Source organism: Ochotona curzoniae, unplaced genomic scaffold, assembly GCF_017591425.1.
Source record: "Ochotona curzoniae isolate NIBS_2020 unplaced genomic scaffold, NIBS_Ocur_1.0 contig_2688, whole genome shotgun sequence".
Classification (NCBI taxonomy): domain Eukaryota; kingdom Metazoa; phylum Chordata; class Mammalia; order Lagomorpha; family Ochotonidae; genus Ochotona; species Ochotona curzoniae.
The window spans coordinates 6,364,966-6,388,039 of NW_024465553.1; the positions used below are offsets into that span (position 1 = coordinate 6,364,966).

The following is a 23,074-nucleotide window of genomic DNA, read 5'->3' on the forward strand; positions in this document are numbered from 1 at the left end:
CTCTCTGTAAGTCTGCCTTTCAGATACAAATCAATATATATAAAAAAGAGGGAGTGACTGTCAAGATTCAGAGTATTTCCCCCCCGCCGAGGGGCCAGGTGTGGGGGACTCCTTCTGTCGGTGGGAGACGTGGAGTGTTGCCATGAGAGCACCGTGGGGCACCTGTGGGGCCCAGTCATCCTCCGACACCCCACTTCCCAGCTCCCCTTCCCCAAATCTTGGCTAAAGGTTTTGGAAACACCAGTCGCAAAAAGGGCCTCTGTCATACGCGCACACGTAAGTGGCTCTGTCTGCTCTTGGTGCGGAATCAACACCACGAAATTTCGGAAGCATCATTTTTTCATTTCTGGGCAGCTGGTCATCATTGATCCTCGTGCCATAAAAAAAAAACAAACAAGCAAAAAAACACCAATCAGAACTATTCTCTCTTTCTTTTTTTTTTTTAATTATTTTTATTTAAAAGGCAGATTTACAGAAAGAGAAGGAGAAACAGAGAAAGATCTTCCTGCTGGTTCACTCCCCAGATGGTCTCAACAACTGGAACTGGAGCAGCCCAAAGGCAGAAGTCAGGGACTTCTGGGACCCAACACACTGGGGCCATGCTCTGCTGCTTTCCCAGGCGTATTAGCAGGGGCCTGGATCACAGGTGGAGCAGCCAGGACGTGAACCAGGGCTCATATGGGATGCTGGCTCTGCAGGCAGAGTCTAAGCTACTACACCACAGCGCCAGCCCTCAGAGCTGTTGTAAATGCCTTTCCTACCGGTTTCTTGTAAACCTAGCACTTTTAACCAAGCTCTCTACTCTTCATTATAGCCCCTCGTAGGTCCTTCATGCCCCCACACGTGTGTGTGAGTGCAGGCAGGTCCGGGCCCGCCTCTCCCGCAGCACTCTAGACAGAGAACACTTGCCTTCCTCGAGCGTTCCGTTTCGTTCCTTGGTGGGTCACCCAGCGACCGTGCAGAGACCCGTGCGGCCCTCAGAGGGTGCACAGGCTGGCCTTGCCCGTGGTGTACCGGCCCTGCTGGCTAAGCCGCACATTTCTCTCTCCTTTCCTTAGGCTTTGCTTCACCTCTGGGTCATGATTGTCCTCCTGACATACACGCCGGAAATGCACCACGACCAGCCAACCGGCAAATGACGGCAGCCCCGTTGTCTCAGCCACAGCTTGTCTCCCTCTAGACAGGAACCCCCGGGACAGCCAGCTGCCTGACCCGGGGAGGGTGTGCACAGTGGATTGCATCACTACAAGCCTTTGACTGTCTAAGTTATTACCCAAGAATTCCACTATTAAATCTTCCCCTTGTTTCTTTCAAGTGTGAACTTCTAAAACAGACAGTAATTAATCAGCTCAGCTCTGTGCTTTCTGAATTAATTGGTATATGTGTGTGTGTGTGTGTGTGTGTGTGTGTGTGTGTGTGTGACTGCTGCTTCCCGTCCTTGTCATGCATGTGCCCCCACTCCCCCACTGGCTCCTTCCTTGGACACTTCCATAGACACTGGTTAGGAATCAGATGCCTTTTAGCGACCTGTTTCTGTTATTTTTTTTTTTAGATTTGTTTTTTTAAAAGGAACATTTACAGAGAAGAAAAGCCATAGAGAAATATCTTCCATCCACTGGTTCACTCCCCACGTGGCCGCAATGGCCAGACCTGAGCCAGTCCAACACCAGGAGCCAGGAACAACTTCTGGGTCTCCCAGCAGGTGCAGGGTCCCAAGGCCTTGAGCTGTCCTCGACTGCTTTTCCAGGCCATAGGCAGAGTTAGATGGGAAGTAGAGCACCTGGGACACAAACCAGCACCCATATGGAATCCCAGCATATGCAAGGTGAGGATTTAGCCAGTAGGCCATGGAATCCTGGTGGTAGCAATGTGAGGATTAGCCACTGAGCCATCACACTGGGCCTGCAAAATATGTTTGAAATATACAGTTTTCATAATACATGCAGTTGGGATATAGTCCTTGGTGCCCATACTGATAGTCCTTGGTGAGGATCTGGGGGTCTCCAGGGTTGGGATACAAGCCTCCTCCTGTCTGCCTGCTCCACTCTGGGGAAATGCCCATAGATTGTTATGTAGTGATTCCCAAGGCCCAGCACAGTAGCATAGCGCTGAAGTCCTCCCCTTGCACATGCTGGGATCCATTATGGGTACCGGTTTGCATTTCTGCGGCCCCGCTTCCCTTCCAACCCCCTGCCTGTGGCCTGGGAAAGCAGTGGAGGATGGCCCAAAGCCTTGGGATCCTGAATCCACGTGCGAGGCTTAGAAGAGGCTCCTGGCTCCTGGCTTCGGATTGGCTCAGCTCCAGACATCACAGCTACTTGGGGAGTAAATCATTGGACAGAAGATCTTCCTCTCTGCATGTCTTACTTTTCAATAAAAATAAAATCTATTTTTAAAATAAATAAATTTTTTTTTAAAAAAAGGTGTTTGCCAGTGCTTGCTTGGCAGCACATATATTGAAATGGGAATGCCACAGAGATGAGTGTGGCCTCTGCAAAAGGCAGATAACCCCTGTGTGAAGGGTTCCCTATGTGGGATTGACAAAGAAAGTTCCTGGAACTCGCATGTTCTGTGAAGCCTGCAGGCGTGCATTGCGAGACTTTGCTGCGCATCTTTTCATCACATTTGCTCCCTATGAACTGTTCCGTTGACGTCTGCTTGCATCGTCCAACTCACCTTTGAAATGAGTCACAGACGTTGGAGCAGCATGTAGCAGCACGAAGCTCCTGAGACAGCACAGCGGACATCTGCTGGGCAAGCTGAGAATCACGCCTCGAGCCCCTGCAGGCCTGGGGGGAGCCTCCAGGTGTCGGTGGGAAGGCAGGTCTTCGTGGACCCAGGAACTCAGGTGACAGCCCAGAGCTCTGAGGACTATGGGACACGGGCTGTGAGTAAAGCAGAGACACACCTAGCGATAAGTACCCATTGCCCTGGAGAGCCAAGTCCACATCCCTTGATGGGGCACGCTGGCCTCTGAGCATACCGCCAGCCTTCCAGGCCTGTCCGAGCTCTCCAGCCACCTCCTCCCCACGCCCTGGCCTCGGCTGACTCCTGTCTCAGCCCTGTGAGTTGTCAGGTACTGGGAGGCTCTGATAAGATCCTGGACTTTCTCCCTGGGAAAAGCAGGCGTGTGTGTGCGTGCACACACACACACGCACACACGAATGGTCACCTACAATCCCAAGAGAGCCAACAGCCCAACACTGCTGTTTCCCTGCAGCCTGTCCCAGCACCGCAAGCCGCGGCTGCTGCCATGCTGCCCCAAGCCTACTTCTGTCTCAGGGTTTAAATACTGACAACTTTCTACTTACCTTCTGGGCCTAAAATACCTCAACGGGAACTTTCCACAGGACACACACCTGTCACGGCATCACTCACGAATTCATGGTTAATCGTGGGGTGTCCCAATTCTCATATGGTTCTCGTCTATTGTTCCACTTCTGATCCAGCTCCCTGCTAATGCACCTGGGGAAGCAACAGAAGACAGCCCACGTGCTTGGTCCCCTGCACCCACATGGGAGACCCTAATAGAGTTCCGGGCTCCTGCTTTGGCCCGGTGCAACCCTGGTCATTGTGGCTATGTGGGGAATGAACCATTGGATGGCAGATCTCCGTCTTCCTGTAGTTCAAATAAAGAATACACATTTTTAAATTGTTTTAAACTACCTCCCTAACTGCGTACTTCAGAAAGACATGAAGAGGCCCATGTTGTGGTGCAGTGGCTTAAGCTGCTGCCTGTGACAGAGACGTCCCATATTGGAGTGCTGTTGGGGGTCACAGGTGCTCCTCTTCTGTGACCCAGCAGCTCCCTGCCAACGTGCCTGGAAGGCCACGGAAGATGGCCCAAGAACTCAGAGACTTGGGTGATGCTCCAGGTTCCAGGCCCAGCACCAGGCACTCTGGCCAGATGGGAAATAAACCAGCAGGTAGAAGAGTTCTGTCTCCATCACTCTCGCTTTCACTCTGGCTTTCAGACGAATAACATACATTTGAGAGAAGGAACGCACTCACACGAGAAGGACTAACTCCCATGAGCAGGCAAAGGGAGCTGACACGGGCGGGACTGCTGCGTATTACAGACTGTCAAGACAGCCGTGTGCCTGCCCCTGCAGTCCTCGCAAAGGATCCGGTGACAGAGACGTGGAGGACATCTGGGAGACACTGACTCAAATTCCTCTCACAGATTTCCTAAAACAGCTACTGTTGTATCCCAAAACACTGCAAATTGTAACCTTCCCCTCACTGAACACAGCTTTGGAGGTTTATATACAAAATATGTTGTGCTTCATTACAGAACCAAGTTGGTTTCCAGGCTCGGGTAACTATAAACAGACTTTTTGCTGACATGGCTGCCTGCCTGAACTCTCTAGAGGGGCCGCTTTCATCTGCCCACCCTGATGATCTAAATGCCACGGCAGGATGCCTGGGGTCCATGCCCAGGTGAGTCCCCCAATCCCTGAAATGGCCAGGAGAAAAAAAAATCTGTGGACATCTCCAAAACCTTCACTAGGTGGCGCTGCCACCCAAGCCAGAGCCTCAGCTTAGCACAGGTAGTTTAAGGGTGCTGGCGGATCTTTCCGGGGGGCCGGGTTGGGAGTTAACCTGTGAGTGGGGGGCTCTGGCAGCTGCGTTGGCAGTGCCTGGGATCGCGGGCCGACAGCTTGGGCGCTCAGGTGAGGGAGTGGATGAAGGGATGGTCTCCACCACTGCTCTAACTTGGACCCTAGGAACTGCTTGCTAACCTGTGTCCAGGGGCTGGGCTTTGGGCCTAGTGTTCAAGGCACCCACCGGCTCTGTGCAGGGTCTGGGTCCTGACACAGCTTCCGGGTTAATGCAGGCCCTGGGAGGGACTGCATGCTGGCTTCTGCCTCCCCGCTGTGGCATCTGGAGAGTGAATCAGACTGTGGGAATTCTGTTTGCGCATGAAACTGAAATAAACAGATGAAAAGCATCGTGGCTCTTGTTTTTACAAGCATTCGGAATCACCTCCAAGGGATGCGAGATTTCACCAAATGACCTGCATTGATTCCCTTTAACATGGAGAATTTCAAATAGCATGACGCCAGCTCACCTTTCACATTGTATTCTAATGAGGTGCTGCAGTCACCATCTGAGATGGCAGTTCATTCATTACAGAAACAGACGTCAGCAGCCACAGATCACACAGCAGGTGCAGAGGGAGCCGGACCCAGGCCACAGCCCTCCCAGCAGATTCCACTTCACCAGGGAGGAAGTGCGGCTCTGCAGAGGTGGGGTTTGCCTCCCCCCACACACACGGCAGGAGGCCGGGAGGGGTGGGCAGAGGGGGGTTCCCAGCTGGGTCCTATGCTGTGTGGTTGTGGTGCTGACCCGCGGTCAGGGTCCATCCACACTGGACATCCGGCAGGCGCATACTCCTCCACTTAGATTCTGCAAGGCATCCTGAGGAACTGGAGAAAGAACCTTCTGGAAGCCAGGGTGTGGCTGCCAAGGGGTTGCCCCCAGGGAGGGCCAGTTCTGGATGTGTGGAAACCCCAAGGGCACTCCTCGGGACCACACGCCAGGCCCAATATCTGACTTTCTAATAAAAATAAAATAAATCTAAAAAAATTGCAGACATTACAAAAAGCCACCTACAAAGGCATGTTCTTTTATTTATGTTTTAAAACATGTTGTATTTAATAGATGGAAAAGCACACTGCCATGCACTGGTCCCCTGCCCCGAAGCCCACAATGGCCAGGAGGGCAGAATTTAGTCCTGATCTCCCTGACAGGTGGCAGGAAGCTAATCATATGAATCTAGATAGAAACACAAATGTAGGTAGCTTTTTCTTTTATCTATTTTTATTTAATTATATAAAGGAAAAAAAAAAACCACAGAAAGAGATACACCATCTGTTGGTTCACTCCCCAAGTGGCCACAACAGCCAGGACTGTGCCAGGTCAAAGCCAGCAACCAAAAACTCCACCTAGGCTTCTCACACAAGTGGCAGGGTTCAAGCACTTGGGCCGTTCTCTGCTGCCTTCCCGGGTGCTTTAGCAAGGAGCTGTATAGAAAAATGGAGCAGCCTTGGGCCCGGCACCATAGCGTAGTGGTTAAAGTCCTCGCCTTGCACACCCAGGATCCCTTTTGGTCACCACTTCTTTTTTTTTTTTTTTAAAGATTTATTTTTATTATTTTTTCATTGGAAAGGCAGATATACAGAGAGGAGAGACAGAGAGGAAGATCTTCCGTCCGATGATTCACTCCCCAAGTGAGCGCAATGGGCCGATACTATGCCGATCCGAAGCCAGGAGCCTCTTCCGGGTCTCCCACGCGGGTGCAGGTTCCCAAAGCTTTGGGCTGTCCTCGACTGCTTTCCCAGGCCACAGGCAGGGAGCTGGAAGGGAAGCGGGGCTGCCGGGATTAGAACCGGCGCCCATATGGGATCCCGGGCGTGCGAGGCGAGGACCTTTAACCACTTGCGCCACCGCGCCGGGCCCTTGGTCACCATTTCTAATCCCATCGGCCCTGCTTCCCATTCAGCTCCCTGCTTGTGGCCTGGGAAAGCAGTCGAGGACGGCCCAAGGCCTTGGAACCCGACACCTGCGTGGGGGACCTGGAAGAGCTCCTGGATCCTGGCTTCGGATTGGCTCAGCTCCAGCTGTTGCGGTCACTTGGGGAGTGAACCATTGGACAGAGGATCTTCCTCTCTTTTTCTCCTCCTCTCTGTATATCTGCCTTTCAATAAAAATAAATAAATCTTTTAAAAAAGAGAGAGAGAAAGAGAAAAGAAAATGGAGCAGCCAAGGCTCAAACTGGCACTCCTCCAGGGTGTTGGCATGGCAAAGAGCAGCTCAACCCAATGTGCCACAACACCAGCCGCCCATTTGGTGTAGGATGTGGCCGTTAGGTTAAATGTCTGCTCCAAGTTCAATGCCATCTCACACTGCTGGCTGGCCTTGGAGGCTTCCTGAGCCCCTGAGCCTCAGTCTCTTCAGCTGCGAAGTGGGTGGAATGGGTGTGTGTGGCTGGCGCCTTGGGCCGGTGCACGTTCCAACAGCACTGCGGAGTGGGAGGAGCCCAGGGAGAAAAGGGTGCTGAGCAAAAATGGTGCGGGGATCCCCAAGAGGATTTGCTCCCCCAAGTAAGCTTCTCTTGTTTTTTATGAACTTTTAGACGCACCTTGATATGTGTCATGAAGAACCACGTCTGGGGAGGAGTGAGGAGTTGGGCGACACTGGTGACAGACCTGCCCCCCTTGGGAAGATGACAAAGTCAGCGAAAGTGCGTGCGTGTGCACTGGGTCGCATGCAATGACGGCAATAAAGGCGTACACCTGACTAATCACCTTTTAATGAATATGGAGTGCCCGATTATAACAGATGACGGTTGACTCATTTTCCTAAGGGTCATGAGTCCTGTTCCCCCGTACTTGCGGAAGACGATCTTCATGATACAGTTCCGTAGACTCATGAATTTCCCTTTCCGCTCTCTCCCCTCCTTCTCCCCTCCAGCTGCCCCCCATATTATTACAATAATATAGTGCTTCAGCAAGTCATAACCTCTTCATCCTTGTATTTAAGTGGATCCTGGCATTATAGGTATAGACAATGACAGAAAGTATAGTATCCTGTTGTTAAGATATATTTAACAGTTTTATTAGGAGTCCATTGTGCCAGGCCTGGAACAGAGGGTTCTTAAATCATGGCTGTTGTCTCATCACACCTTATCTCTTGGGTACCTTGCAAGGCGTTCATCATGGGTCCAACTTACCCCCCAAGCCCTTCCCCTTCACAATTCTGCTTCCATTTGTCCAGGGAGAACCCTGCGTGATTCCATGTGTAATCAAGGGACCCTTTCATTTTTTTTTTCCTAAGATGTATTTATTTTTATTGGAAAGAGATACAGAAAGAAACTTCTTCATTCCCCAAGTGGTCACAACAGCCAGAGCTGAGCCAATGTGCAGCCAAGAGCTTCTTGCAGGTCTCCCACATGGGTGCAGGATCCCATATCATTCTCTACTGCTTTCCCAGGCCACGAATAGGGAGCTGGAAGGGAAGCGGAGCAGCTGGGATATGAACTGGCGCCCATATGGGATCCTGGCACATGCAAGGCAGCAGATTATCATGTCAGGCCTGACCCCCTGATTTTTTTGGGCATTGGAACAGTTCCCAGAACCTGGCTCTTCAGTGACCAACAGGATCAAACTGCACCTGTTGGAAATACAGCGTTTAGCACCCCAAGTGAACCCTATGATTTGGAACTGGCATGTCAACAGGCACCCAGAGTGGGTGCTACATGCTAGCATCCCTGCCTCCTAGGCGCTCTGCTCCTGAAAGCTGGAGAGGCATGGCTCTCGTCTTGTGCTCAGGAAGGCCCCCTTGTAGGCATTGGCATGAACTTGACCATGCTATTTGGGGCCCTCTGTAAACAGAATCTGGCACAGGCCCAAGGGGGTGACAGTGAAACCCTGTGGCCACTGAGACATGGCTGCTGGGAGCTTTTCTCCCCCTTTCCCTTTTTAATCTTGAATTCTTGTAAAAGCAAGGTCATGTTGCCATTGTCTGGCAGGGGCCAGAGGCCAGGACTATGCCAGGAAAAGCAATTTAGAACCCAAGAGGCCACCAGGGGCCTCTTTCCCCATGACCCCAGAGGTTGGATGTCCCTGGGGCCCACGAGGCTGGCCAGGGATGGCTGTAGATGGCATTTCTTAATATAGTGAATAAGTAGCTATGTTTTTTAAGTGCCACAGAGGACTGGAGGAATGTCGTTCAATGTTTTGCATGGACGGAGTTGATGGCTTCACGAAGGGACGTTTCCCAGGCCGAGGAAAGGGAGCAGACCTCATGGGAGGGGGCTGTTGTGGAGACCAGACCGGCTCTTGACTTTGACCTGACCTTGGCTTTGGACATGGACTTACTAGCGTGAGCACAGAGTCAGCTTTGTCCAGGGTATCTCCGGCCACGGGCTCGGCCCTGCTGAGGCAGCAGGCAGGGCTGGCGCTGACTTCTCTCTCCACCTCAATTTTCTAGCCTGTACAGAGGGCACATGGTTGCCCACAGCTGTGTTCTAAAATGCAGCTGCATGCCGTTTCTCTGAGCGTCTCCTTTCTTTTTTTTTTTGGGAGAGCATGATAAGAGGGTTCCCATGCTTACCTTTTCTTTGCTTCTCACCACACTGAAAAGAATGGTGGGGACAGCCCAGCTTTGCCATGGCCATGTGACCTGGAGCTGGCACTGGCTCCTCAAGGCTACCACGTTCAGCTAAAGGGGCAGCAGTGTCCAGGGAGCCACACAGGTTGCTTTCTTTCTTTCTTTTTAAGATTGTTTGATTAGAAAGGCAGAGTTACAGAGACACACAGAGAGACGGAGCGCTTCTGTCTCCTGGGTCACTCCCCAAATGACTGCAGTGGTCAGAGCTGGGCCAGGCCAGCCCAGGAGCCTGGAGCCACTTCTGGGTCTCCCTTGGAGGTGGCAGGTGTCCAAGCCACGGGCCTTCTGCTGCTTGTTCTCCAGGTGCGTCAGCAGGGGCTGAACCTGCACTCCAACACGAGGTGCTGATGACACAGGTGGCAGCTGCACGACGGTGTCACGGTAACTGCCATCCCCCATCTCCCAGGGACAGCAGGCAGCATTGGCGCCTCATCACTGTGACTACTCAGATCATCAGCAAGTGAATGGATAATAAAATGGAGGCATGTTCCATGAAATGGGAGAAGACTGGGCCCAACACGGTAGCCTAGTGGCTAAAAGTCCTCACCTTGTATATGCTAGGATCCTATATAGGCACCAGCTCCTGTCCCGCCTGCTCTACTTCCCTTCCAGCTTCCTGTTTGTGTCCTGGGAAAGCAGCACAGGATACCCAAAGCCTTGAGACCCTGCACCAGCATGGGAGACTCGGAAGAAGTTCCTGGCTTCTGGCTTTGGATTGGCGCAGCTCCAGTCATTGCGGCCACTTGGGGAGTGAACCAGCGGATGGAAGATTTTCTCTCTTTTCTCCTTCACTCTGTAAATCTGACTTTCCAATAAAAATGAATAAATCTTAAAAAAAAAAAAAAAAGCAAAACAGTGAGCCGGATTGGAGGTGGAACAGGCAAGCACCCCTTTGGGAAGCCAGCATTACAGGAAGAGGCTTAACGTGCTATGCCACATGCGGTCACTGTTTTTTTTCTATGAATTTTTCATTTATTTGTAAAAATGTATTTACTTATTTGAGATGTAGAAAGACAGATAAAGAAGGACGGACAGACCTGCTTTGCACTGGTTCCTTCCCTGCAAATGCTGCAACGCCCCTCTTGGGCCACGCGGAAGCTGGGAACTCAGTCCAGGCCCCCCACCCTTCCTGGGTGGCAGGAAGCGGGTTCGTTACGCCATCACCATGCCGGATGCCTCCCAGGGTCTGCGTTAGCAGGAAAGCTGGAGTCCGGGATGGAGGTGGGGACTAAGCACAGGCATGCCCCGCAGGGCCTGCTAGACCCAACTGCATCCCTGCCCTGCCCAAGCCCCCAGGGCTGGGCTGGCCACTCCTTCTGACTGCTGAACTCTGTCACCCCCTGGGTCCCTGACCTTTCCCCGGCCTGCACTCACACCCCTGGTGAGCTCACCCAGTCTTTCAGCTTCCCGGGACAGGTCGTGTCTGTCCCAGCGAGGCAGTGCTGATTTGCTATCTCCAGCCTGAGTCACGGCCTTGAACTCCAGCCTTTCTTATCTGGGGGGACCTGCCAATGTGTCAGCTCACAGGGGGTCTCAGGCCTGGCCTACAACTGCTCACTTCATCCACCAACTTTCCCTCTCCGTCCCCCACATCGACTGCTGTAACACCCAGGCCTGGAGTGCCAGCTGTCTGTGACTTCCTTGCAACTTGCACTCCCACTGGCTGCCTCGGGTGAAGCCTGCAGGGGTCCTTTGTCCCAGCGGTTTCTGGAACTTGGCCACTCCTCACCACTGTCATCATCACCGCCACCGGGGCCTGAGTCACCTGAGGCCATGTCGCTGTGGCCTCCTCCTAGCTGGGCTCTATACTGCACTCTTGGCCTCCTACCAGTGGAGTGGTGATCTTCTGACTCAGTGCCAGGGGGCACCCTGTGGCGGCCTGCCAGCCTGGTGAGCTACACTCCACTCTATGGCCTTGCCTCCTCCTGTACCCTTCTGCTCACTGCTCCCACAAGGCTGGCCTCCTACCCACCCCAGCTCTGTTCAGCGCCAGGCTGGAGCCCACCCTAGGGCGTCTGCTGTCTCGTCCCCTGCCAGCCCTCCCCTGAGACTGCTGTCTCACTTGCCCACCTTAGATGCAGTTTTGCCCAGATACCATCTTCCTGTGGAGTCCTCCCTGGCCTTGCAATTCACCATGGCCTATCCCCGCTAGCATCTTACCTCTCAACCTTGTCCCTCCACTACTCCCCGCCCAGAACAGAAGCTGCGTGAAGACAGGGACTTGGCACTGCTTTCCCTCTCAGCCATGTCCCTGGGGCCTCAGACAGTGCCCAGCACATAGTGCATACTTAATACATGTTTATTGACTGAATGAGCAAGCAGATGTTATCCTATTGGTTTCCTTCACTGATTGTTTGGATGGTGTGGTAACAGCAGCAGAACAGGGCAGAACACACCCCAGGCACGTCTGATAACAGCCCTGCAGCCCTACTTTACGAATGTACAGTCTTTCATAAACTTTGCTTTACGAATTCAGACTCACTGCAATGTCTCATAGCCTTAAGGACCAGATTCCACTTCAGAGATGATAAAGCTGAGGTTCAGACAGGGTGATTAATTTGCTAACAGTCACCCAGATAAGAGATGGTCATGGGGCCGATGTTTGGCACAGCGGCTCAGGTACCACGTGAGACACCTGTCTCCATATCAGGTTGCCTGGGCCCAAGCCCTGCGTCCACTCCTGGTAAGTGTGCACTCTCTGAGGGCACTCAGGTGCTTGAGTCTCTGCCACCCTTGTGGGAGATTTGGTCTGAGCTGCTGGCTCCTGGCTTCAGCCTGGCCCACTCACGGCTGAGCCAGGGGAGTAGTGTTGTGCCGGTTTTTGAAATCCCCAGATAATCATCAAGTCTGAAGTCGGTGCTAAGGCAAAAAGGTTGCTTATTCAGGTTAGCCTAGGTAACCCAGCCACCTCCCCCAGCCCAGCATGGGTGGGCGGGGGAGGGGCAGCCGCAGCCGAGGCTGCTAGGATCCACAGGGAGGACAAAAAAGCGTGAGCCAGAAGAGGCAGAGGGAGCCCAAGCCCCCCAATTCTTATACATTTCGGGCTATTAATTATACAGTCATGATTTAGCAGGCTTCTATTGGTGGGTTTGAAACAAGCAACTTTCAAAAAGTACAAATCGATGAGCTATTGGGCTGTGAATCTTATCAAATACCAGGTACCACCTTCTTGAGGAGTGGTCTGCCTACGTGACCTGCCAGGTGTCCTGCCGGGTGTCACGTAGACTATCAGGCCTGAGGTTCACACAGCCCCCAGCCAAGCCATTAAGGCAGAATCACAAAAGGCAGAAAACGCTTAGGTTCTTCAGTAGAATAGCTCTATGTGTCTCTCTCCCTGCACCTGTTCATTTTAGTGTTAACTGAAAAGGGCTCTTTGCGAGAGACATCTTGCCTTCAACTAGAATCCGATGGCACTGTGTGTCAGGGGTCACAGAAAGCCCACAGCACCCTCAGGGCGTATAACCCTAGTGGTGGCAACCAGGGTAAAAAGTGTGGGGGCCCCGCATGGCAGCCTAGTGGCTAAAGTCCACATGGGCACTGGTTTATGTTCCGGCTGCTACACTTCCCAACCAACTCCCTTCCTTACGGCCCAAAGTCCTGGGACCCTGCACATGTGTGGGAGACTCAAGACAGGCTCCTGACTCCTGGCTTGAGATTGGCTCAGCTCTGGCTGTTGCAGCCACTTGGGGAGTGAACCAGCAGATGGAAGATAGCTTGCCTCTCCTTCTCTCTGTAAATCTGCCTGTCCAACAAAAATAAATAAATAAATCCTAAAAAAAAAAAAGGTCAACTGTGGTTCTCACCATCACTGGAGGTGTGGACAGCTTGATGGTTCAACTGCTGGGGGAGGAACCCTGTGTGGAGCTAGCAGATGAGCAGCGAGCAGATAGGGAGAGCTGCACGCTTAGCAACCCCAGGAGTTGGAGTGAAGAGAGGCCAGCAGGGCAGGCAAAGGGCCAAGGAACCGGGCGGCAGCCAGAGCCAGGAGGCCTTGGCCTTGTCTGGGAGCCGCAGCTTTGTCCCAGGGATGTCAAGGAACCATGAAGCTTGGGGGAGGCCATGGCCTGCAGGTGCCGTCTGCCTTCGGAAGCAGATCTGGCTGAAGGTGGGGAAGGGTCCAGAGCTTTGCAGCAGAGAACCTGAGAGCCGTGGGGCTCTAGCCCTGCTGCCGTGGCATACAGCATGCTAAGCCACTGCTTGCCGTGCAGGCAGCCCACTTCAGAGTCTTGCAGGCTCCACTTTTTTTTTTTTTGCCCTCGGGAAATGGGAAGTCCTATTTTTATCTCCTGGCCTTTAGTCATTCCACAGGATCCCGCCCTGCAGCGCTGTCCCACCTGTTGCTGCCCACCCCACCCAGTGAACCAGCCCAAGTGAAGGCTAATTGCAGGGAGGGGCACAGCCTGGGGCCAAGTATTTCTTTTTTTTTTTTTGCTTATTCATTTATTTTGCTTATTTGAAAGAGCAAGAGAATCCAGGGTGTGCATTTTTAATCATCCATCTGATTCACTGCACCTCACGGCCCCAGGGTCCAGCCTGAGCTGGGCCAAAGGCAAGAGCCAGAGTCCTGGCAGGGACCCAAGAGTTTGGGGCATCCTTCACGACCTTCCCGGCACCTTAGCAAACAGGTGGGTCAGAAGTGGGAGCCAACAAGACACCTTTACAATCCAGGGCTCCTGTCCACTTTCCAGGCACTTCAGACCAAACATCACCTCTACCTTAATTAATGAGATTGTATTTGAAAGGCAGGGAGACAAACAGGGTGAGAAATCTTCCATCCACTGGTTCATGCCCTAAAGTGACTGCAAAATCCCAGGCTGGGTCAGGCTGAGGCCAGCAGCCAGGAGCTCTTCCGGGTCTCCCACGCAGGGGCAGGGTCCCAAGGCTTTGGGCCGTCCCTGACTGCTTTCCCAGGTCACAAGCAGGGAGCTGGATGGGAAGTGGAGCAGCCAGGACAGCAGCTGGTGCCCATATGGGATCCCAAGACATGCAGGGGGAGGATTTAGCATCGGACCCTTCCTGGGTCCATTTCCCACCTTGGTCCAGCCAGTGTCCTCACTGGGATGAAGAGCCAGCCCAAGCTGACTCTAGACCTTGCCCCGCCTTCCAGGTTCCCATGGGGTCAGGACACAAAGCCCTCCCTGGGACCCACAATCCCACGCCCCATGCAGTCATTCCCACATCAGGGCCTAGGCACCTGGAGTAGGCAGGCAAGTGCCACAGATAGCTGGGAAGGGAACTTCCGGGCTTGGGCTCAGCAAGATTCTGGCTGCACTGCTCTTAGGGGCCAAGGGACCCAAGGTCAGGGTCTCAGGAGCGGAGCCCAGGATGCCCAGGGAGGCCGCCTGTGCCAACCCTGCCTAGGCTCTGTCTCAATTCAGCTCCACTGGCCCAGTCTGAACCACCCCCCTTCCCAGTAAGCCCACTCCACACATCCTATCCCCCACCCCGCCCCCCGGTTTCCAAGGCTCCTTCCCGACTGGGACTGGGAGTTCTAGAAGGCACATTCACCCAGCGCCTCCCTGGGTTGCAGGGATCTGGGGGCAGAAGCTGCCGACCCGCCTAGGAAAAAGGGGCGTCGGGCGCTCAGCCCCGCCGCCTCGTGTTTTCAGGCCTGGGCGCTCAGGGCGAGCTGGTGGGCAAAATCCCAAGCCCGAGAAGGTCCCTGAGTGTCCACACCCTAGGTGGCTCTTCATGCCAGGCCTTGTCGGGGTCCCCAGGGTTGACGGGTGACCTCATCGTCTTCGCCTGTCCTCCACTGCGACTCCAACGAATGGTCCTAGGGGAGCTGCAGAGCACAAGCCAAGAATGCCCACGCCGCCTCCTGGAGAACGCGTAATCACCCGGAAGACAAGGCTGTGCCCTACACCCCGACTCACACACAAACCCCCAAATCACTTCGCGGCCAGGCGCGGCGCCTTTAAGACGAGGTGGTGGCGGCGGTGCTGCCCCCTGGCGGTGCCTCCGCTGCCCGGCCGGCTACCGGGGTCCCGGCCGGTGCGCCGTGTGCGCAGGCGGGCGGGCGGGCTGCGCGCGAGGCCGGGGCCTAGCGGGGCGCGCGGCGGGCCCCCGTGCACCCCGTACCCCGGGCCCGAGCGCGTCCGGGGGCACGCCGCGGGGGCGGACGGGCGGGCTGCGCGCGAGGCCGGGGCCTAGCGGGGCGCGCGGCGGGCTCCCCCGCACCCCGTACCCCGGGCCCGAGCGCGTCCGGGGGCACGCCGCGGGGGCGGGCGGGGCAGCGCGGTGGGCCGCGGCCCAGGGCGCGGCGAGGCCTGGGGCGCCCCGCGCTGAGCGCCGCCCCCGGGGCCGGCCGCCCGCCGCGCCCCGCCCCGGCCCGCCCCTCCCGGCAGGACTGCGCGCCCCGAGCGCGTTCCGCGTCCCCGCCGCCGCCGCCGCCGCCGCCGCCGGGAGGAGGTTCCCGCACGCTCCGGCGCGCGCCGCCCGCCAGCCCTCGGCCTGTGGGGCGATTTCCTCCGGCCCAAGGTTCCGTCCGCGCCCGGGGAAGATGCAGACCTTTCTGAAAGGGAAACGGGTGGGCTACTGGCTGAGCGAGAAGAAAATCAAGAAGCTCAATTTCCAGGCCTTCGCCGAGCTCTGCAGGTGAGGAGGGACGCGCGGCTCCGGCTGCCGGGGTCCTCCCAGTCCCGGCCCGAGTCCGGCGCAGCCCCGCAGCGCCGGCTGGGGAGGCTGGGGCGAAACGGGAAGAAGGGGGTACGCGGAGCGGGGGTGTAGGGGAACGGGATCCGGGCGCCTGCGCCAGGGGTGGGGTGGGGGCGCCGTGGCCAGTGCGGGCGATGTGGCATGGACCGGGACGCTCAGGTGTACCAGGGATCCCGGCCGGGGACGGCCCCTCTCCCAACTGCCCAGGACGCAGCGGGGAGGTGGGGAGGTGGGGAGGTGGGGAGGTGGGGAGGGCCCTGGGGAAACGGGGGAGTTCCCTGGCTGTCCCGCGAGGGCCGGAACGGGAGTGGGGGCCGCCTTGGAGCCCCCTGCCCTTTAGCACAGGTGTGCACCAGCGTGTGTGGACCGCTGACTATGGGCCCCGCGTGGGCACCTCTCCGGGACCTGTCAGTGCCATCCCCGCCGTGAACCCAGCTGGAGCGAGTAGCAGGACATGGCATGTCCGTGGTGATTTGCTGTCTCATTAGCGCCTCACAGCAGCCTTGCAGATCAGCCAGGGTGGCGACTGTGGGCCACGTGTCTGAGAAGGGGCACCCACCCGCAGAGGGGTGGGTGCTTGAGCTAGGGAGGGGGGTGGAATCCCACAGGCAGGGAGTGGCAGGGGCCCAGCAGCTGCTGGGGACTTGCCTGTGGCAGCCCCAGCTCTGCACGGGGCTGGTCCCGTGCTCCAGCGTGCTGGGCTGTGTGTGATCGAACCATCACGTTCTTCGTCCATCGCAGGAGCGTATGGACTTGGGTCGGGTTTGCCTTGCCTGGCCAAACAGCTGGGATTCTGCCTGTCCAAGAAGCTGTGTCGGTTGAATGGTGGGCTCCGCGAAGGTTCTGGGGGCATCCGGCTCCCAAAACCTTCCTCCCTCAAACTCCGGGTGCTCTGGGTGGGGACCTTTTGTTAAAGCTGATTTTTGCAAATCTGCCCCACTTGCCTTTTTTGTCCCTGGGCGTGTTGAGAGCAGAACAGAACTGCCGGCTTTCCTTAGGCCCTGAGGCCTGGGTGGGCGTGAGGCAGGACTAAGTGGCTCTGTGGATGGTCAGGCACCTCTGTACCCCTGGTGGCCCTCCTGTCCCCCGTGTTCTGTGAAGGCCCCCAGCCGCAGGGAATAGGGCTTGTGTGAAAGCTCCCGCTCTGCAGCTGGAGCCGGAGGTAGCCACCTTCTCCCAGGCTGGCTTCTGTGGTGTGTGCGGAGCAGTCCTGGGAGTTCACGAGGAAGCCAGTAGGAATGCACAGCAGAGCTTTGCAAACAGGTCCACTTGCACACGGTCCTTGCAGAGACCCCGTGTGTGGCCAGGGACGCCTTGGTGGCTGAAGGCATTGGAAGAAGGACGCCCTTCTGCTGCTTCTGGAAACCCAGCTCAGATGGGAGGCCCCAGGGCTCTCCCTGCAGTTGGATTAGGCTTTGGGAGCCCCAGGAAGCACCTTGTTCCCTGGGTGCTGATGGCAGCCGGCATCTGTGTGTTCAGTTAGAGCTCCCGGCTTGCCGCTAGGTTGGGGTGAACTCAGCAACCAGGAGGCTGCAGCAGAGCAGCCTGGGCAGGGACTCAGGGCCAAGTCCTGTGGGACTGGCTGCCTGCTTGCCCTTCACGGGACCACCCCTCTCTTTAATAGGGTGGAGAGTTTTGGGGCAGACACTGGCGTCATCTGGCCTGGAGGCCGCCGACAGTGGGGTGTGTTCATTTACCTGAAAGGGATTTTGTGTCCAGAGCTTTGTTGCCTGCCTTTGTCCAGAGTATTCATTTCTAGGAGGAGGCTGAGAACATCTGGGCTACCCCGGGACCCCACAAGCTCACCCCGTGTTTCCCTGGAGGAAGCTCTAGATGTTTTGTCAATCCAGCTGAAGAAGGAAAAGAAAACACCAAAAAGAGTTCTGTTTCTTCTTTATGACTTTCAGGGCACTGCCCCCTGGCGGCCACATTTCCCTGCTGGCCGCAGGATGACCCGAGCCTCGGCCCTGGGCCCCAGCCGGGATCTGGTCTGGCCTCAGAGATGCTGTCTTGTTGCTGGTGGTTTCAGCCCAGGCGTGCCGCGCTCCTGTGTTGCAGGATGATGAACTATCTGTGAATCCCCTGGAGACAAAGTCCAAACACGTGTGAGCGCCACGGGGCCGTGCTCCGGCGCCACGGGTGACCTGGAAGGCCCGGGCTCGTTGTTTAGTGGCGTGTCAGGCCTCGCAGGAATCCCGTCTCCACGCAGGCCAGGACACTGAGTGTTATAGATGGGGGCGGGTACCAGTGGGCAGGCTCCAAGCTTTCTCCTTGGGCTTCTCTGTGTGGTGAGAGGGGCAGTTTCTTGGCAAGGCCAATGCGGGCCCTCTTATCCCTGGGGGCAGTGCATCCATGGCACCCATGGGTGGTGGCAGCCATGACCTGGGCAGCACCCTCTCTGCCTTTGGGGATTGCCCTTTCTCTGGCCAGCCCTGGCGGGATGGGCCCAGCCGACAGGTGGTGTTGCGTGGTCCTCCAGCTGTGGTCGCCGCTCTGCAGGGCTGCCTCCAGCCCTGCCCTCGCCTGTGAGCCACCTGGCAAAGGCCTGCAAGCCGCTTCAGAGGTGGAGAAATGAAGCTGTTTGCTGGAAACAGTGGGTGATTTTTCAGCATTTTTTTCCTAAGATGTATTTATTTTTATTGGAATGGCAGAATTACAGACAGTTGAGAGATATTTCCTATCGGCTGGTTCATTCCCCAAATGGCTGCAATGGCCAGAACTGAACCAATCTGAAGCCAAGGAGACAGGAGCTAGGACCTTCCTCCAGGTCTCCCACATGGGTCCCAAGGACTTGAGCCATCCTCTGCTGCTTTCCCAGGTCGTAAGCAGGGAGGTAGATGAAGAATGGAATAGCAGGGACTTGCTTGATGCCCATATGGAATGCTGGAGCTTAGGGGACTTAGCCTCCTATGCCACGGTGCTGGCCTGCTGGCCGTCACTTGTTTTCTGAGCTTTTCCTCCTGCTCTGCTGAACTGCTGGCTAGCCTGGGTTCCCTTCTCTCACACTGTCCGCAACTCTGCTCCTCCCCTCCCCTCCTCCCCTCCCTCCGCCCTGCCCCTGTATCCTCTCTGCCCCTCTCAACCTCCTCTCCTCCCCTACCCCCTTTTCTTCCCTCCTCCTCCCCTCACCCCTTCTTCTCTCTTTCCCTCCCCTCCCCTCTCCACTGTTCCTGCAGCTGCACTTGGTGTTGTGGGAGGCAGTGACTGATGCGTATGGCTTCCTAGGGCTGTGCACTGTCGGTGTTTTTACTATAACCTGTGCTGGTTAATGCTCCCAGCAGCCAAGGATGGTGCATGGGGAAACGGGCTTGCTGGAGGGCTCAGTGAGGGTTTCACCCTTAAGAACCCTGGGGGCCGGCTGGACCAGCCCAACTTGCAGGGTGCGAGCTCTGGCTGCCGGACCAGGCTGTTGGTGCCTTTTTCCCCTGGTTCCAGGAGGGGTCTCTGGGATCACATCTACCAGGTACTTTCCAGGGCCTGGGTAGCAGGCGGGGGCATGGGTGGGGAGCTTGGGGTCAGCTGTTACCAGCCCTGGAGGCAGCTAGGGCGAGTGGAGGTGCACTCACCCTTGCCCTAGAGAGGGCCAATTTGGAGGCCCCCTCTGCCAGGACGATTTGGTTTTCCCGGCCTGAGATTCTATCAGGAGGTGTATATATGTGTGTGGGAGGTGCCCTTTGCAGCTCGAAGGACATCTCTGTAGGTATGGTTGCCTGCATGTGCCCCCATCTCAGCCTGCGGAGGTGGAGCAGGCCTCCATGATGTCCTCCCAGGTGACAGGTGCACAGTGGGGCATCCACAGCCTAACCCTGCCACTCACGCTGCAGCACCTGTTGGGAAGCTGATGTGGGCCTGGGGCTCAGGAGCAGTTGCATACGCCTGCTGTCCCACCTGGCTGCTCTGTGTGAGCCGCTCGTCTATACTGCAAGGGGAACAGTGGAGCACAGCTGGCTGCTGAGAGCATCCCTGAGTGGACATGCGCCCTTGTGGTCCAGGGGTGAGCACACTTGCTGATGTATCGTTGGCTTTGGAGCAGTTTGGGATTGGCCTTGCCCCATCAGTCATCAGCATCCTTGGGACCTGACACTCGTGTCAGTGGGGGCAGTTGGTGGGGGCCTGCTCTGCCTAGTTTTGGCCCACGTCATACCATCCACTGTGGGAGGCAGGGGTGCCGTCCTTACCTGTTTCCTTGCGGGGAAGCTGTGGGGACGTTGCATGTGGGTGAGGGGATGTTTCCATTCCCTTTCGGTTTGGAGATTGGTGAGGGCAGCTGTAGCATTTCCTCAAAGTGCCAGGATCCTGTGTTCACCCCGTGATGGGTGCTGCGATTGGCTGACATTGGTTGTTTTCAGTTTCGTTTTGGATGTTTCACACCTGTGGATGTGGAACTGGACTTCAGAGGCCATCGTGCAAAGTCGGCCGTTTCCGTGTCATCGTGAGTCCCAGCCGCTGTGGGGCAGCAGGCGTCTCCGTGGGCGCCTGCATGCCCCGGGCATGGGCAGGTGCAGGGCTGTCCCTGCACCCACTGCTGTGCTCCACCCATGGCCAGCAGGAGTGTCTGTGAGGAATTCTATGCGGCTGCTTCTCATGGAAAGTCTTTTTTTTTAAAAGATTTATTGGAAAGGCAGTTACAGAAAGAGAGCGAGGGAGAAGCAGAGATGCAGACTTTCCGTCCACTGGTTCATTCCTCCCAAATGGCCTTCGTGGCCTGGGTTGGGCCAGACGCAAGCCAGGAACCAGGAGGTTCTTCCCCATCTCCCAGAGGCTGACAGGGCCCCAAGCACTTGAACCATTTCTGCTACTTTCCCAGGTGCATTAGCAAGGAACTGGATCAGAAATGGAGCAGCCAGGACATGACCAGCTCCCATGCAGGATGCTGGCACCGCAGGTGGCAGCTTTACCTGCTGAGCCTCATCGCCAGCCCCCTGTGTTTCCTGTCTCAGTGCTGGCCTCCTCCTGCCCTGTAAAGAGTGGAGTGTGTTTCTTCCCCTTGGGATTGGCTTCTGCTGGTGTAGCCAGTGCGTGTTCTGCCCCTTTGCTGGGGTGCGTGTTGCTAGGTGAGTGAGTGGTGGGGTCAAAGGGCACGGCATATTACTTGTTCGTACCAGTTCTGAAGCTGCTTCTGGACAGCTAGTGCCAGGTTCTGCTGGTCATCCACCTGCTGCCAGGGCAGTCTGTAGGCAAGCACAGGCTGCCAAGGGTCCTCTGGACTTGCGGGGTGGGAAACAGAAGGTGAGCCCCACTGCGTCGGGCACCAGGCGGAGAGGAGGGCTCCTGCATGTTAGGTGGTACGCTGGTTCATTCTCCTACCCAGGTTAGCAGCTTGGAGACGTTGGCTAAAAACACTCAGCGGAGGACAGTAGCCCAGCACTGGGGTGTGGATGAGGCTTCTCTTCCCACTCATGTTCTTGCCTGCTCCTTTTTAAGCAAATCCTTCTCTGTGCACTGCCTTCCTGGGTTGGCAGAGTTCCTCCCCAGACACTTGCCCTGTCCTGCATGGTAGGGGCCCGCCCAGGCTGGAGAGGCACCCTGGGTGTAGGTGGCCTTGCCCTGAGGAGGGTGTGGGGCTTCTGAGAGGGGCCCCGTGGTGAAGGTGAGGCAATAGAGTGTACTGTGCTGCTCCAAGACCTTCCCACTTGCATCTGCGTGGGCACCTGTGGTGCCGACACCATCCCCATGGGACTGCTTGACTGTCTGCGGGGGGCCTTTGTCTGGCCTGCCCCTTTTGTCTCCCTAGTAGGGTCTCCTCTCCAAGCTGGCTTTGGGACCTCTAGGGTGCCAGGCTGAGAATGGGACAGCCCTGGAATGCTCCCCATTCACATGTTTATAGGGTTCTGCAGGTGGCTGTGAACCTCCCCCCTCCCCTTAACTGCTCTGCTTCTAGACTTTTCTGGGCCCAACCTCTTTGGAGGTGCATAGCTCCACCTTCCACGGTGGCTGAGACCCAAGCAGGACCAGGTGACCACCCACTGCTGGCCTGGCCCTATTCTTTCCTTTCACTTCCCTGCCTCACTTGTTGGCGCTGTTTTTGTTTGCGTGTTTTGTTTTACTTTTTTTTTTGTTTTTGGTACCAAGGTGGCAGCTACAACAGGTTCATGTGATGGGTTGGTGAACTGCCTGGTGTTTTTGGAAACTTTTTTTTTTTTTTTGGAAAGGCTGACTTACAAAGAGAAGGAGAGACAGGAAAAATCTTACATCCTCTCGTTCACTTCCCAAAAGGCCACAGTGTCTGGAGCTGAGCTGATACAAAGCCAGTAGCTTCTCATGGGTCTCCCACGCGGGTGCAGGGTCTCAAGACTTTGGGCCATCCTCCACTGCTTTCCCAGGCCACAAGCAGGGAGCTGGGTGGGAAGTGGAGGAGCTGGGATCCTGGTGCTGGCAGATAGAGGATTAGCCAGATGAGCCATCATGCTGGTCCCTATAGCTTGCTTGTCCAAGGCCCCTTGTGACTCTAGTGCACTGGGTCGGTCAGGGTTTGCTGAAGAGGGAGTGGTGTGGGTCCTTGGCATCGCTCCTTTTTCACTCAGCAGATCCCTGGGTTGGATGTGTCCTTGCCCTTGGGTCCCTGTGGCAGGTGTCGGTGGAACTGGTATGCAGGTGATGGGAGTGGATCCAGGGGCGAGCTGCAGCAGAGCAGGCCATGGCCACCTTGGCACTCTGTGTTCAGAGAAGGCCTCTGAGGAGGGGACAGCTGGGGCAAGGGCCTCAGAGCCTTCCCCAGGGTAGCTGGACACAGCTTGCTTCTGACGTGTGCCCTGTGCTCTGCCCAGCAATGATGTGCTACAGAGACTGACCTCCTACTTGGAGGTCTGTAGCCATGCCCTGGCAGTCTGAGGCAGGAGTCCCTTTGGCCTGGAAGTTGGCAACTCTGGGCTGTGGGATAGGGTGCCTGGGTCCTGCGTCAGCTGACCTTCCCCAAAGCCCCAGTTAGGCCTCCAGTGGCTGACCCAGGTGAACGTGCCTCTGGCTGTCATTTCTGTCCCTCTAGGTCAGTGTTGGGCCACATTTGCCTAACACAGGTGACTCTTGGGGACCTGGTAACGACTCAAAGGTCTTTGAGCCCACCCTGCCTGTGAGACATGGGCTTGCCAATTCTCCGGCACTACAAGCATGGGGACACACTGGGGTTCTGGGACAGAATGCTTCAGATGCGCAGGGGCTCAAGTGTGCTAGAGGCCAGGGATCCAGGCCACCTTCCCCAGGGCTCATGCTGGGTACCCCAGTCCTGTCACAACCACCTGACCAC

General features: G+C 56.1%; 1 protein-coding gene and 1 non-coding gene across 2 annotated transcripts in view; both read left to right on the top strand.

Moving 5' to 3' along the window:
* Positions 1-248: 248 nt before the first annotated feature.
* On the top strand, positions 249-381 carry LOC121153292. The gene has a single exon (XR_005883377.1). It is a non-coding gene; the product is annotated as a U11 spliceosomal RNA (small nuclear RNA).
* Positions 382-15,545: 15,164 nt separating this feature from the next.
* The window catches only part of ITPK1 (inositol-tetrakisphosphate 1-kinase), a 74,718-nt gene continuing 67,189 nt past the window's right edge, over positions 15,546-23,074 (top strand). The window contains exon 1 of the mRNA XM_040975128.1: positions 15,546-15,771. Within this exon, the coding sequence (XP_040831062.1) occupies positions 15,677-15,771 (95 nt within the window). The 5' untranslated portion in view covers positions 15,546-15,676. The remainder of the gene's footprint in view (positions 15,772-23,074) is intronic.